General features: G+C 36.4%; 1 protein-coding gene across 1 annotated transcript; it reads left to right on the top strand.

Annotated features, from left to right (window-relative positions):
• Positions 1–465: 465 nt before the first annotated feature.
• LOC308269659 (taste receptor type 2 member 14-like) lies at positions 466–14,669 on the top strand (the record flags this gene model as incomplete). The annotated part of the gene is made up of 3 exons (XM_080705023.1): positions 466–1,259; positions 9,805–9,948; positions 14,612–14,669. 3 exons carry the CDS (start codon positions 466–468, stop codon positions 14,667–14,669), a joined length of 996 nt encoding a protein of 331 aa, XP_080561149.1.
• Between the last annotated feature and the right edge of the window lie 1,610 nt (positions 14,670–16,279).

Genomic DNA, 16,279 nt, shown 5'->3' with positions numbered 1-16,279 from the left:
GTCCCTGTTCAGACTTAGGTCCCTGTTCAGTGCTTTGAAAGTTCCATATATCAGTTTATATTATCGCTACCTGGTACATGTTTTGATATTCTGTAATGATGCTTGCCCAGAACTAAACAGACAGATTAAACTATGCAAAGAAGGCAGAAGAGCAAAACAATGCAAATAAATGTCTGTTTATTTGCGTGTCAGCCAATGAGGATCCAATGATGTCTTCGACTACAAAAGCCTCCGGGCTACTGTCTGTAAGTTGCACAGTGTCAGAAGAAGGTCATCTGTGCTGTCTGCCAAAATACAAGATTGTCATGAAGAAAGCCGTGAACCGAGTCACTAGTGCATCGGGGTATTTGTGGTTTATGTGAATTCTCAGCACGGACAATCATCAAACTTACAGAGCCCTTTAGAGGAATGCATTAAGAAATCCTCAGCAGTGATATTAGAAACTGGGACATTTTCTTACAGACAATGGGTGGCCTCGCAGAGAACATACTTACAACCATTCTAGGTGTGGAGTTCATAATCGGGAATTTAGGGAATGGATTCATCGCTCTGGTGAACTGTGTGGACTGGTTCAGGAGAAGGAAAATCTTACCTGTTGATCAAATCCTCACTGCTCTAGCCGTCTCCAGAATTGGTATGCTCTGGTTAGTATTGCTAACTTGGTGTGTACATATGTATTTCCTGGGTTTATTGAAGACTGGAGAAATGTTAAAAATTGTTTACTTTCCTTTGAAAGTAAGCAGTCATCTTAGCATCTGGCTGGCCACCTGCCTCATCATCTTTTATTTTCTTAAGATTGCCAATTTTTCTAACTCTATCTTTCTCTACCTAAAGTGGAGAGTTAATATGGTCATCTTTGTAACACTGATGATGTCTCTGATTCTTCTGTTTTTGAATATTATACTGATGAACACTCATATTGATTTATGGATTGGTGGATTTACAGGAAACGTGTCTGACAGGTCTAGCGTAAGGATGTTTGTACAGTTTTCTAAACTTCTTTTATTGGACAGCACTGTGTTCATGTTTATCCCTTTCACTGTGTCCCTGACCGCTTTTCTCCTGCTCATCTCCTCCCTGTGGAGGCACCTGAGGACCATGCAGAGCAGCGCCCCAGGATGCAGAGACTCTAGGACCACGGCCCACGTGAAGGCCTTGCAGAGTGTAGTCACCTTCCTCCTGCTGTACACCATTTTCTTTATGTCATTTCTTGGGAAAATTTGGAGTTTGGAATTGGTGGTGCAAAACCCCATCGTTTCGTTTGTCTGGGCCACTGAAATGACTTTTCCTTCAGTCCACTCATATGTCCTGATTCTTGGGGACAGAAAGCTAAGACAGGCCTTCCTTTTGGTGTTGTGGTGGCTGAGGGGCAGGTCCAAAGATGCTGGGCCATAGCATCCATAGACCATTTTGAGATTATCTTGTAGATTCTAGAGGCAAATCAGTTCACATGAAATTCTTTTATTTTGAAAATTTGTACTCTTATAAGGATCCTCTGTTGTTTTAAATGTCACTAATTTTACAAAACTAGTTTTTGAATAAGAACCATCTAAATATATTACATGCTATACAGTAAATATGGAGGTTTGTGTATTAGTGTCCTTATACATAGAAGAATATCAGTGCAGACCACTTAAAGGTAAAAAATCTTTATAGCTATAAGTAATATGATTGTTTATAGATTATTATCCCTTCTTAGATATTAACATGAGAATGATATAATCTTTTAGATATATCTCTGTGTATGTTTGTGCTGGTTAAGCACACTTTGTATAAATAAATTTTTTGCAGATGAGAAATAAATTTTTATAAATGAGAATTTTTAAATGTAGGAGTACTGCCTAAAATAACTAATAAGAAACAAAGAATAAGATGTAGACTTTTGGAAATCTTACATTAAGATTCAATTTGAGAATTAAATAAAAAATTCCACACAATTATTTTGTGACATTTCTCAGTTTTCTATGTATTGTCCATTTTAAGTTTGAAATTCCTCCTACATTTTGTCATTATGAGGAATGTAATTTTCACATGCAGACCTACTTCAGAAAGGCTATTTGGACTGATTTTTTTTGTTGCAAAATCCTAATACTGAAACTCTAATCCACAATGTGATTATATTTGGAAATAGGACTTATATGTATATATCCCTTAAATAAAATGAGGTCATAAGTGCGTGGTCATAATCTCATAAGACTGGCCTCTTCATAGGAGGATGGGTGCCCTTAGAAGTTCCTGTAGAGAGAGAAGGCCCCATGAGACCTAAGGGACAGGTGCTAGGAGTAGATATACTGCCTAAGTCCAGCAAGAGAGGCTTCACCAGAAACCAGCCCTGCCTGCCCCGTGAGCTTGGACTTCTGGCCTCCACAACTGTGAGAAATTAAACTTATTTTGTTGAAGACATTCTGACTCTGTGTTTTGTTATGAAAACCCGGGCACACTTATATAGAGAGAAATTTAATGTGGAAAGAGTAATGTTCAGGAAATATATGTAAATTATGCTGATAAATATGTCTGGATTTCCTTTAAGTTGTAATAAAGTTAAATTTTTGCCCATCTAGTTCAATTCACCCTTTCTCTCATCCTGGTATTTATTTTTTTTCTTCATGTTTTATTTCCTCAAGTATTTTCTTTAGTGCTGCCTTAGTAGTCATGAATTCTTTTAGTTTCTCCTTGTCTTAGAAGGTTTTTATATATATGGAAAATCCTGTGATTATTGGTATAAAATACTCTGTATTCAGAAATCTCCGGTGACTTCTTTTCAAGTCAACCCCCTAGACTATCTCAGGTACAGGGCTTTATTAAACTCTGTTCTGTCTTTCCATCTTTGTCATAATAAGCTGGCTTAAGCTTGCAGAGTTCAGACTAGAGTTTTCTATACCCATTTCAGAACAAGAACCCGCAGCTACATCTCTCACTGGAACAGTTTCAGGAGCCCAACGGGGCCCCCAGAACAGTTCCGCCACCATTACAGGTGGCGTCTTTTATTTCTTTAGATTTTTTTCAGACTGCAAATAAAATGTGTGCATGGTGATTGTGTGTCAGTGTTTCTGCTTGTAAACAATAATACCATGCAGAAGTTCTAGTAATCAGCAATCGAGCCCAGAGAGGACTACCTTTTCTTCAGGTTCCTTAAAACAACTCGGGATGTCTGCAAAGGAAGAACTTGGCAAGCCTAGAGATAGTTTACTTCAAATCCTTCTACAGGAACCCAGTGTTTTTGTTAAAAATCTTACTCAATGATAATAAGCCATTATGACCACCTGCATGAGACTGAGGTTTATCTATTAATTTCGGCATTTCTGGTTTTTAAATTTTACTAGCTAACATCCAAATGGAATGAACCCGTATCATAAAATGTTAGACAAGGCAGAAAGCCGCCAATCCATGAAATCACATCTGTCTTTATTTGCATGGTAGCAAATGAGAATCCAGTTTTTGTTCCAATAGAAACTATGAAAGATTGAAGCCTGTGGTAAGGACATAAGTTCAATGCATATGAGTTATTTTGAGCTACTTTGGAAATAATAATTTCTCATAAAACATCATTGAACTCATTCTTCAGCTACTGTGATCTTTTCCTGCATGACATTGATCACAAATTATAAAAGAAATCAAGACCTTAGCACACATGCACAAAACAGATTAGGCGAACTTCATGTGAAGAGATTATCACAGCCATGATGTTAGGGATAGCTTTTCCACCAATCCTTGATAAGTTTGCTAATGAACATCCTTCTCATCCAGTATATGGAAGGATTTTCTTTAGAATTCTTACTCTTTTCTTTATGGCACAGTAAACTACTGAGATTATGCAAGAGGGAAAATTTATCTTGAGTGGATATAAAACTATGGCTCATTCAACTTTTTGTTTTTTCTTTTGCGGGTCTGGGGATGGAACCCAGAGGCATTCAACTTTGGAGCTACACCCCCTGCCTTATTTTTATTCTTTATTTTGAAACAAGGTCTCACTGAGTTGCGGAGGGCCTCACTAAGTAGCTGAGGATGTCTGTGAACTGCGATCCTCCGGTCTCAGCCTCCCAAATGCTGGGAATACAAGTGTGTGCCACGACGCCTGGCTCATTCAACTTTTTATAGGGGGAAAGTAAGAATTAATTTTGGGAGGCTGAAACATGAGGTTTTCAGATTTGACACCAGCCTCAGCAATTTAGCCAGGCCCACAGTAACCAAGTGAGATTCTATTTAAAAAATAAATAAAAAGGGCTGGGCATGGTGGCATTAATTAATTAATTTATTTATTTATTTATTTTTTGCACCCTTCTGCCTCTTAGAAACTTTTTTTTCTTTCTTTTTTTTATTTTAATTGGTGCACTGTATTCATACATCATAGTGGGATACATACTTTTATAAACATACATGCACACATTGCCCAGTCAGCCCCCACCCGATCCCCACCCCATTCTCTCCCTATCCCTCCCTCCCATGCTTGGCTTAGTGATTGACATCTAGTATTATAGCAATTTATCAAAAATTAAAAATGATAATCTCACATAACAGTTTCATTTGTCTGATACCAAGCTTTTGATGACTTAAAGATAACATTTCAATATTTCTTTTTGCTTTCTTTCTTACCAGAGAATCTATTTTTTCTATTTTTTAGGTGAAACTATCATATATTTATATATTTATTTTTCAGAAAAAAATCTATCCTAATATGGAATATGGGCTCTAGGTACCCACAAAGATCTTGAAAAATAACAAAGCTAGAAGATATATATTTTCTGATTTCAAACCATATAAAGCTACAATAATTGAAACAGTGTAGTACTATTCTACAGGCAGATATATAAACCATTGGAGTTAAATAGAAGCCTAGAGCTAAATTCTTTCCTATATTGTCAAGTTATTTTTGACAAGGTTTCCGCGAACATTTGGTGGTGGAAATAATAATCTTTTAACTAAATATTGTTGAAAAATAATAATTACATGGAAAAGAATAAAATTGGACCCTTACCTAATCCCATATACAAATATTAACTCAAAATAGATAAAAGACCTAAATATAAATCTTAAGACTATATACTTTTAGGAGAAAATCTGGGTCATAAAACCTCACAACATTGAAATCGGCAGTGATTTCTTGGTTATGATTTCAATGGCACAGGCAACAGAAGAGTATACAAACTCCCCAAAAAATAAAAAAAATATTGTATATCCAAAGACAATGTAAACAGAGTTAACAGTTACTAATCGAATGGGATAAAATATTTCCAAATGCTATATCTGAAGGTATATTAATATTCCAACTAGAAATCCTAAAAATTAACAACAATAAAGGCAAACAATGCCCTTTATTTATTTATTTTTTTTTAGTTTTTTATTTTATTTTTATTTATATTTTTTTAATTGGTGCACTGTATTAATACATCATAGTGGGATACATACTTTTGTAGACATACATGCACACATTGCCCAGTCAGCCCCCACCCGATCCCCACCCCATTCTCTCCCTATCCCTCCCTCCCATGCTTGGCTTAGTGATTGACATCTAGTATTATAGCAATTTATCAAAAATTAAAAATGATAATCTCACATAACAGTTTCATTTGTCTGATACCAAGCTTTTGATGACTTAAAGATAACATTTCAATATTTCTTTTTGCTTTCTTTCTTACCAGAGAATCTATTTTTTCTATTTTTTAGGTGAAACTATCATATATTTATATATTTATTTTTCAGAAAAAAATCTATCCTAATATGGAATATGGGCTCTAGGTACCCACAAAGATCTTGAAAAATAACAAAGCTAGAAGATATATATTTTCTGATTTCAAACCATATAAAGCTACAATAATTGAAACAGTGTAGTACTATTCTAAAGGCAGATATATAAACCATTGGAGTTAAATAGAAGCCTAGAGCTAAATTCTTCCCTATATTGTCAAGTTATTTTTGACAAGGTTTCTGCGAACATTTGGTGGTGGAAATAATAATCTTTTAACTAAATATTGTTGAAAAATACTAATTACATGGAAAAGAATAAAATTGGACCCTTACCTAATCCCATATACAAATATTAATTCAAAATAGATAAAAGACCTAAATATAAATCTTAAGACTATAAACTTTTAGGAGAAAATCTGGGTCATAAAACCTCACAACATTGAAATTGGCAGTGATTTCTTGGTTATGATTTCAATGGCACAGGCAACAGAAGAGTATACAAACTCCCTAAAAAATAAAAAAATATTGTATATCCAAAGACAATGTAAACAGAGTTAACAGTTACTAATAGAATGCTATAAAATATTTCCAAATGCTATATCTGAAGGTATATTAATATTCCAACTAGAAATCCTAAAAATTAACAACAATAAAGGCAAACAATACCCTTTAGAGATAGGTAAAAGACTAACATAAATAATGAATCTCCACAGATAACCAATCTTAGTTGACTGTTGGATGGAAACTCTTGTTTCTCTGGTTCTGGTGTGTGTTACCTATTTCTTCTTTGTAGTTAATCTCTTTGAGTATTTTCTCTAGTGCTGGTTTTGAAGACAAATTCCTTCAGTTTCTGTTTGTCATGGAAGCTTCTTATTTCTCCATCTAATTTGATAGAAAGTTTTGCTGGGTAGGAAATTTTTGGCTGGAAGTTGTTTTCTTTCAGAATTGGGAATATGTTACTCCAAGCCCTTCTGGCTCTCATGACTTGGTTTGGGAAGTCTGGAGTGATTCTAATTGGTTTGCCTCTGAAGGTCACTTGGCCCTTTGCTTTTGTTGCCTTTAAGATTCTCTGCTTGGCTTCCACATTGGTCATTTTGACAATTATGTGGCGTGGGGATCCTCTTCTCCGATCCTGTCTAAAGGGAGTTCTATAAGTTTCCTGGACCTGTGTATCGACCTCTTGCTCTATGTCTGGAAAATTTTCTGCAATTACTTCCTTGAAGAGATTGTTGATCCCTTTGGTTTCACTTTCTTTTCTCTCCTCTATTCCAATTATTCTTAGGTTAGCTCTTTTAAAATGGGCCCATATTTCTTCAATATCAGATTCCTGCTGTCGGATATTTTTTTCTAGATTAGAAACTATGCGTTCATTTTTGGAATGATCATCTTCTAAGAGTGAGATTCTGTTCTCCATGTGTTCTAATCGGTTGTTTGTGCTTTGAATTGAGGCCTTTACTTCATTAATTGCATCCTTTATCTCTTTTTGACTCTCTCTGAGTTCTTTTTGAAGCACCTCTATTATTTCTACAGTTATTTTCCTGATTTGATCTTCTAGAAATCTCTGATTTTCTGTTTTATTGGGTTCTGATGTTGTGGGGTTTTGAGCATTCATTGCTCCAGTATTATTCCTCTTTCCCATGATTTCGGAAGTTTGTGCCTTCTCTGGGTTCTTCCCTTGGGTCACTATGACTTCACTTAAGGTGCTCTGGATCTTGAGTCAGTGGTATCTCAGACCCCACTACTCCTTTACTGGGTTGTATCACAGAGTCTCCGACCCAGAGAGTCGATAGAGGCTGCTTTAGGTTGTGGGGGGTGCCAGGTTGCACGTTCTCCTATGGTGTGATATCTCTGCCACTGCCCCTCTCCCACTGGATCAAGTCCCAGGGAGTACAGTACTGGGATTTCTCCTCTGTGGCCCGCAATTTGACTCACTGTTCTTGAGTACGCAGATGTAGCTGTACTGAATTCGGTGAATTCGGTGCTGCTGCCGCTGGTGGCAATATAGCGCCGCTGCTACGCCCTCGGCTGTGGGGCTGGCGTTTTTTTTTCTTGGTTTCGATTTCCACTCTGAATCCCTACAGCGTGTGCTGAGCTCAGCCACTGGGAGCTTTAGATGCCCTCTGCGCTGAGAAATCCCGCCTGGCTGTTTCGCAGCGGCTCCCCTCGGCTTGCTGTGGCCGTCCCGTGAATTCGCCGCTGCCGCTGGCAGTATGGCGCTGCTGCCGTGTCCTCGGGCGTGAGGCCACGTCCTCGGGCGTGAGGATCTCCTCTGTGGCTCTGTTCTCAGTCCGCTTTCTCTCTGGAGCCTGGTGATTTTTTTTGTTTCTCTGGTGATGTTGTTTTCTGGCTTTGAAAGGCGCTGATTTTGTGGTAATGGAGATTTGTTGTTAGCGGGGCTCTTAAGCCCCGCTTTTCTCGGTCACCATCTTCCCGGAAGTCTCATATTTATAATCTTAGTACTTGGAATGCTGAGACAGAAGGATCACAGGTTCAAGGACAGCCTCAACAAGTAGTGAGACTCTCACAAACCTAGAAAGACCCTATTTTAAAATAAAAATTAAAAATAGGGTTTGCGGTATAGCTCAGTGGTAGAATACCCCTGGGCTCAATCCCCAGTTACCAAAACAATAAAAATAAAAAATAAAATAAATTAAAAGGGCTGAGTGTGTAGCTGGAAGGTAGAAAGCCCTGTATTTAATCTATTATAACACACACACACACACACACACACACACACACACACACACACCGATTGTTCTTATTCCCTAGGTAGTCACCAGCCATTTGATTATCTGCCTTGCAGTCAGCCTCAATATATTTCATTTGCTTATACAACTAATTTTCCTAATCTTATATCTTTTCCCCTAAAGAAGAGAATTATGAGTGCCCCTGGAATGTCATTGTTGTGAATGCTACTGGGTTTTTGCCTACCTTTCAGTGATAAACATAGAAAATACTGGGTTGTGAATATACATACGGGAAAAACAATTTGGCAGATCAAACCGAGGACATTGTAAACTTTTCCAATATGACCGTGTTTGCTCTATTGAACATCACACCATCTATTACATCTCTAACCTGTGCTCTGCTAAGCTACTCCCTGTGATAACATCTCAGGAAGTTTAGTACACCAGTTCACATTATGTCTTCCTGGCATATGTGTATTTTGTAATGATAATTGCTTAGAATTAAATAGGCAAATTAAACTATGGAAAGAAGGCAAAACAATGCAAATAAACATTTGTTTATTTGCATATCAACAAATGAGGATTTATTGCTTTTTTTCTCATCAACTACAAAAGCCTCCAGGCTACAGTGTGCGAGGTACCCAGTTTTGGGATGAAGTTTGGCTAAGCAGTCTAGGAAGATGCAACATGTTCCTGATGAAAACTGTGAACTGAGTCTTCAGTGAATCTTGATGTTTGTGGTTTGACATCGCAGTGTGAGTTTTTAATGTGGACAATATTACCGACTAAGAATCAGACATACATAGCATTTGAGATAAACGCATAAGTGATATTAGAAATTGGGACACTCTTTTACAATGGCTGATGCCTCCGAGTGCGTATTTGCAGTCTTTTTAAGCATGGAATTTGTAATTGGGACTCTAGGAAATGGATTCATTGTCCTGGTAAACTGTATGAACTGGGTCAGAAGAAGAAAAATGTCTTCAAGTGATCAAATCCTCACTACTCTTGCCATATCCAGAATCAGTCTGCTTTGGTTAGTATTGGTAGCTTGGATGGTATCTGTGTTTTACCCATCTTTACTGAAGACTGCAAAAATGATGTGGACGGTTTATATTCCCTTGAGAGTAACCAATCATTTTAGCGTCTGGCTCGCCACAAGCCTCAGCATCTTTTATTTTCTCAAGATTGCCAATTTTTCTAACTCTATTTTTCTCTACCTAAAGTGGAGAGTTAAAAAAGTAGTTTCAGTGACCATGCTGGTGTCGGTGTTCTTCTTGTTTTTAAATATTGTATTTGTGAGCATACATATTGATGTTTGGTTTGATGGATCTGTAGGAAACATGTCTGACAGTTCAGGTTCACGAATGTTTGCACCGTTTTCCAAATTTATTTTTTTGAATCATACTATATTCATTGTCATACCCTTCAGCATTTCCCTGACCACTTTCCTTCTGCTCATCATCTCCCTGTGGAGACACCTGAAGACCATGCGGTGCAGCAACCCAGGATACAGAGATGCCAGCACCGCGGCCCACCTGAAGGCCTTGCAGACCGTGGTCACATACCTCATAGTGTATGCCATTTTCTTTCCGTCCTTTCTTATACGAGTTTGGAGGCTTGATTTGATTAATAAAAATGCAATCCTTTTGTTTATCTGGTCTACTGGGATAGCTTTTCCTTCAGTCCACTCATGTGTCCTGATTTTGGGGGACAGTAAGCTGAGACAGGCCTCTGTTTTGGTGCTGCGGTGGCTGAGGGGCAGGTCCAATGTTGTGAGACCATCGGGTCCGTAGACCATTTGGGGATCATCTTGCCTATTCTAGAGGCAAATCAGCTCATATGGAATTCTTGTATCTCATGAATTTGTACTTTTCTAAGATTCTTCTGTTGTTTTCAGTTTTGCTAGTTTTACCTAATTAGTTTTTAGTAAGTATCATGCAAACGTATATTGCAAGCTTAGCAGTAATATAAAATTTTTATATTAATGGACTTACACATAGAAGATACCAGTGCAGACCACTTAATTGTAAGAAATCTTTATAGTTGTAAAGACTATGATTTTTTATAAAACAGCTTTTTTGTTTTAAAATGAAAAACCTATGATAAGTAAGAAATATATGAGTATGTATGCATGTGAGGCACAGTTATTAAAACTTTATAACTGTATGCATATTCAGATAATTTTAATGTAGATGCTGTATCTAAAATATTATACAAGAAATGAAGACTAAAATGTACATCACTGAAATTCAAATATACTAAATTTATCCTTTAGTTTGTTAGGCCCAATTTAAAACCAAAATAAAAAATTATCAAAATTATTGTTGCCTTATTTCAATTTCCTATCTGCTTTATTAGTTTCTAATTTACAAATTCCTCATAGAGTTTATCATTATTAAGAATATATAATCTACGTGTTGAAGAACATTGAATTTTCTAACAAAGTTTCAAATATGTACCACAGTCTATTTTTATTTTAGTGCACACAGAATTTTGGTACTTATCATAAATGTCCTTGATTTTCTCTATGATATTCAGTACCTGGCTAATGTACTAAATAGCCTTTAATTGATGCAAAGTATTGGAGTTATATTTTTGGTTTTGTTTGTTTGTTAATTAGGAGAAGCTGCCTTACTGAGCTGTCAAATGTGTTTTGCAAAAATTTTTTCATACTTTTAGGTGCATTATAGTCTCACATTATAATGTAAATCATAGTGATGGTGACAGGCATGTCCACAACACTTGATTGAATTTCCTCTGGATCCTTCCCCAGTCAACCTCTTCCCAGAGTTTTGAGATTGACATTGATATTCTCACCATAATAGGTGCATAATATCAGTGGAAGTGTTTCCTTAATTAATCCCCCCTCTCCCTTTCCCCTTCCCCTAGACCACCTCCTTGGCTCTATTCTTTTATCTGAAGTTCCTCTGGTATCCTGATTATTTCTTACTTTTCAGATATGAGAGAAAAATATGACCCTTCACTTTCTGTGACTGGCTGATCTCACATAGAATGTTCTCAGGGCCATGTATTTTCCTGCAAAGGACATCATTTTTTTCTTGATTGCTAAGTAGAAATCCATTGTGTGTATAGCCAAACTGTAGAACCAACCTAGGTGTCCATCAACAAGTGCTTTGTGTTTTTAGTTCTTTTTCCTGACTTTGCTGTTGTTGTTATTACTTCATATGATTGTATCTATATATTACTTCATACCTATATATTGCTAGGGTGAAAAAATAATGTTTTTATAGGAATAAAATTTAGAGTAACTTAAGAGTGGCCAACACATAATTAAAGTGAACTTTTGTTATGTCTACATGCTACTAGTGGTGACCAAAAGGCAGTAATGAAAAGTAAATTAAAAATAAATTATTAAATAGATTAAAAATCAAAATATATGCTCAAGACAAAGAGAAAAATGTATGATGTGTCCTGTTTTGAGTGTTGTTAAATATTCAATATGATATTGTTCTACATATTTTTAGAAATGAAGAATTCTTTATTAAAGTTCATTTTCACAAAGAAAGCCTTTCAAACTGCCACGTTAGTGTTTGGTCTCTTCTTTCTCTCCTAATGTAGTTAAATCACTCATTTATTTGTAGGTATAATTGTAGTGTGAATATATTTTCCACGTGTCTTTTCAAGACATTTAATAAAAAAGAGATGTTATAAAATAAAATTTGAGCATATACAGGAAGTAGCTGCTAAAAAGAGGATGCCATAACACTGTGATCGATTATTTACATTTTATATCTTTTTAATATTTGTATATATGTAATACTATTTTTCACATGAGGACACTGAGATTCTTGTGTGTGTGTGTGTGTGTGTGTGTGTGTGTGTGTGTGTGTGTGGTACTGGAGTTCCTGGAAACCCTTCTCCAGGCTACACTCCCAGACACCTATTTTTTATATTTTTATTTGAAAACAGGGTCTCTTAAGCCAGCGAGGCTGGCTCCGAACCAGTGCGATCCTCCCAAGTGCGGGGATTACAAGCGTGCGCCACCACGCCCGGCAGGACACTGAGATTCTGAGATGTGAACAGGCTCATCCAGCAATGCATAGAGATGACCCTGGAGAGCTAGTAGTGCCCCAGCAGAGGGAGGCTCCCCAAATTCAGATGGAGCAGTAGCAGGAAAATTCAGATGAAGCTGACAGCCACCTGGGGAAGGTAGTGGGAAACACATGTAAAAAGATATGGAGGATACCAGTGGGACTCCAGATGATGGAGGGGAAATACCAGCAAAGCTAGAATGGAAAGATAGAGGAGGAGGAAGGCTGAACTTGATTAACGAGGGTCCACATCCGAATATGTGTGAAATTATGAATATGGCATGGTTACCCGGGACAATCATTGTTGGGAGGGGTGAAGGGAAAACAGGGGCGGGGGGGGGGGAGCGGGCATCAAGTATAGTTTAAATGTATACCATTTATGTTCAATAAAAAGTTAAAAAAAAGATATGGGATTTGGGTGCTTATCTTAAATGCCTTTGGTTTTCTCTGTTATATTTAGTATCTGGTTAATGTGCACACAGAATGCTGAAGTGATGTTTATGTTTTTGTTTGTTTGCTAATTAGGAGCAGCTGCCTTGCCTTACTGAACTGTCAGATGTGCTTTGTGTTTTTAGCGTATTCTCCTGTTTTTTTTGTAGATAGAAAATCATTATCAACATATAATTACTTATGATTATTTCAATTTATTCTTTTCTGTTTATCACCTTTTTTATGTTAGCGGCATAACAGAATGATTCCAACGTTCAAAACGTTGAGTGATTGTGGTGATAACTGGCACGTTTCTTTGTAAGTGGACAGTTTTCTATTTCACCAGTAAGTAGATTCAGCTTTGATATAAACACTTAACACTATCTTCAGAATCATTTTCATCTTATCCTTTCTCATAAAACCCTAGTTAAAAAGTACCAAATTGGTAGTGTTAATTAGGAATGTGATTATGTATTCTCTTTTCCCTGACAAATTAAAATGATGATAAATGTTAGTAGTTGTACTCAAAACAATGGTATATCTCTTGGTATATGCTATGTTTAATGAAATGCCATGTAAATATTCACACTTGTATTCATTATAAGTAATTTTCAGTCATTATAGGTAAATTGAAAGTAAAAAGTTATCTGCACAGTAATGATAGATAATATCTAAAGGGTAAGTAACCCATTTGAATTGTATGAACAATCTTTTTTAAAAAAACTCATGTACTTTAAGAGAAATTATTCATATTTCACCATATTGAGGAATGCAACTATAATTGAAAATAAAATTTTTATTTAAACCTATGTTCTTAATGAATTAATATAATTTTATATAAAAATCCTAGTGCTATTTCCTACATACACATATTAAATATGTGCGGATGCCTGCTATCAACGGATCTGTATCAGAAAGTCTGTTATGGATTGATTTTTTGGAATTTGGAAGCCAAATTCACATTTGGAGATAGGGCATTTTCAGATGTCATCTAGATTAAATGAGGGCATAATTGAGAGGTGTAATCCTATAGGTCTGGCATCCTCATGAGATGAGGAGAAACATGAGAGGTCCGTGTGCACAGAAGAGCCTAGTGAACCCACAGGAGACAGCTTCTGTGAGAGGGTGGGCTGCCCACAAGTCAGCTAGAGAGGCTTCCCCAGATATCAGCTCTGCAGCTTCTTAAACTTGGATCTAGCCTCCTCAAGCATGAGGAAGTACATTTCTGATGGTCAAGCCACCCCATCTGTGGTGTTTTGTTATGGGAGCTCAGGCAATAATACAACAAAGAGGGAAATTTAAGGGTAAAAGATGCTCAGGAAATATCATTTTAAATGTGCTGAGAAATAAATGTTTAATGTGGCTTTTCTCTTCATTAAACACGGGGAATGAACATATGTTGGGAATTATACGACCAAATTTTTCACTTAAACCATGTATATGGAAGGAAGTGTTCATAATGCAATAAGAAGTACACACTAGACAAATATACAGTCATTTTTAATGGTCACAGTTGAGTTTTTACACTGATGCCAGCATTCATAGGTGCTTTGTGTAAGAGTTATTGCCAGGGAAATGAGGAAAGAAAAAAAAAACTTACGAAAATTTGAATGCAAAGGGCAAAACAGATTTGTTTTCATTGCAAATTGTGGTCTCACCTATGGACAATACAGTGTAATCTTTATAGAAATAAAAGATAATTTTATGACATTAAGTAATTTTAGGAAAGTTACCAAATGTGATATTAAATTGTAGGTATTCATCAGTAAAACCCAATGAGAACATGATCATTGAAAATGGACTTTCACAGTAGCAACCAAAAGCAGAAGGTACCTATACATAAGTCTCAGACATCATATTTTATTAAGACATTTAAATCGTATGGAAAACATTTTTAAAAAAACCATGAGTAAATGTAGCTATATACCATGTTGTTGAGAAGACAGAATCAATGCCTAAAGATAATTGTGTCAAAATTCTTTTGTACAGTGCAATTCCAATGGAAATCAGAGTGGATCTCAGAAATGCCTATGAAGTTTCAGAATATTTGAATGGGACAATGGATGCTTCAACACTTAGTAGAGTGAGAGGAGGAAGCCTTTGTAAAAGATAAGTGTGAGAGACAGGCCTGATAAATATAAGGGCTAGGTGCCCAAGGGTGAAGAAGGAAATTTAAATCTCTGCATGTTCTTTTAGATTCAATTCTCAGTTTGAAAGTGTCAGCATAAGGACTCATGTGACTTAGTTCATTGGAACATTTTCAGAAACCAAATAAAATGTGGTGGTGATGGCGCATGTTTGTGTCAGTATTTATGGCTTGTTAATAATAAAGCTACGTATAAGTACTGATTATTAGCAACTAAGGGTAGAAAGTATTAGCTTTCCAGAAAGTTGCTCAGAAAAAAAAAAAAGCTTGAAGGTTCTGAAAGGAAGAACTTGGCATAAGTATAGATAGTTATTTTTTTTAAGTTTTCTACAAAGATCCAATGTGTTCATCAAAAAGTGTCTTCAGTGTTTGTAGCTATTCAGATCCTCTTTAGATGACTGAGTGTCATCTACCAATTTAGGTATTTCTGGAATATTCTATGTATTAGGTTCTAAAATTTTACTATCTAGCATTCAAACTTGATCAACCCATATCATGAAGATGTTTAACAAGGCAAAATCCTGCAAAACCATGAAAGCAAATATGCCTTTATTTGCATGCTACCAAATGAGAATTCGGTTTTCACTCCAACCTCAACCATGAACGATTCCAGCCTAGGTAAGAATGTAAGTGAAATAAATAGGGGTTATTTTAAGCTGTTTGGAGAAAAATGATATTTTCTAAACTAATTCTTTAACATACTGTGATCCTTTTCTGCTTGACATTGGTCAGAGAACATAAAAGAAATCAAGATCTTAGTGCACATCTAGAAACTCAGAGGGTAGGACTTCATGTTAGGAGATTTTAAATCATAACCAGAATATTATTTATGAATTCTCCCCCCATAATTTATAAGTTTATGCTGAGCACCATGTTCACCCTAGTAATGGCAGAATTTGTTTTGAAATTTTGTTTTCTTTTGTTAACATTATAGACTTTTTATTGGTGCATGTAGTCATACATCTTAATGGGATAAAGACTTCGGGGACATACATGCCCACATCATCCAATTAGCCCATACCCAGTCCCCACCCCATTCCCTCCCCATCCCTCCTTCCCCTGCTTGGCTCAGTGATTGACTTTGATGTTTGTTTAAGTACACCTTGTGCTTTAGAGAGTTTCCCTCTCCCCCTCCCATCCCTTCAGTTAGGTTGCCTTATTTATTAACATATTATTATATGAAAACTTTTGTTCGAGTTTACATCCACAGTGATTGATTTGCAGAGGCTGAGACAAGAGATAAAACATCTCCCTAGATGATTGAATTCCCTCTGTTC

This window comes from Muscardinus avellanarius, assembly GCF_963383645.1.
Source record: "Muscardinus avellanarius genome assembly, chromosome: 11".
Classification (NCBI taxonomy): Eukaryota; Metazoa; Chordata; class Mammalia; order Rodentia; family Gliridae; genus Muscardinus; species Muscardinus avellanarius.
This window is presented reverse-complemented; position numbering and strand designations above follow the sequence as displayed.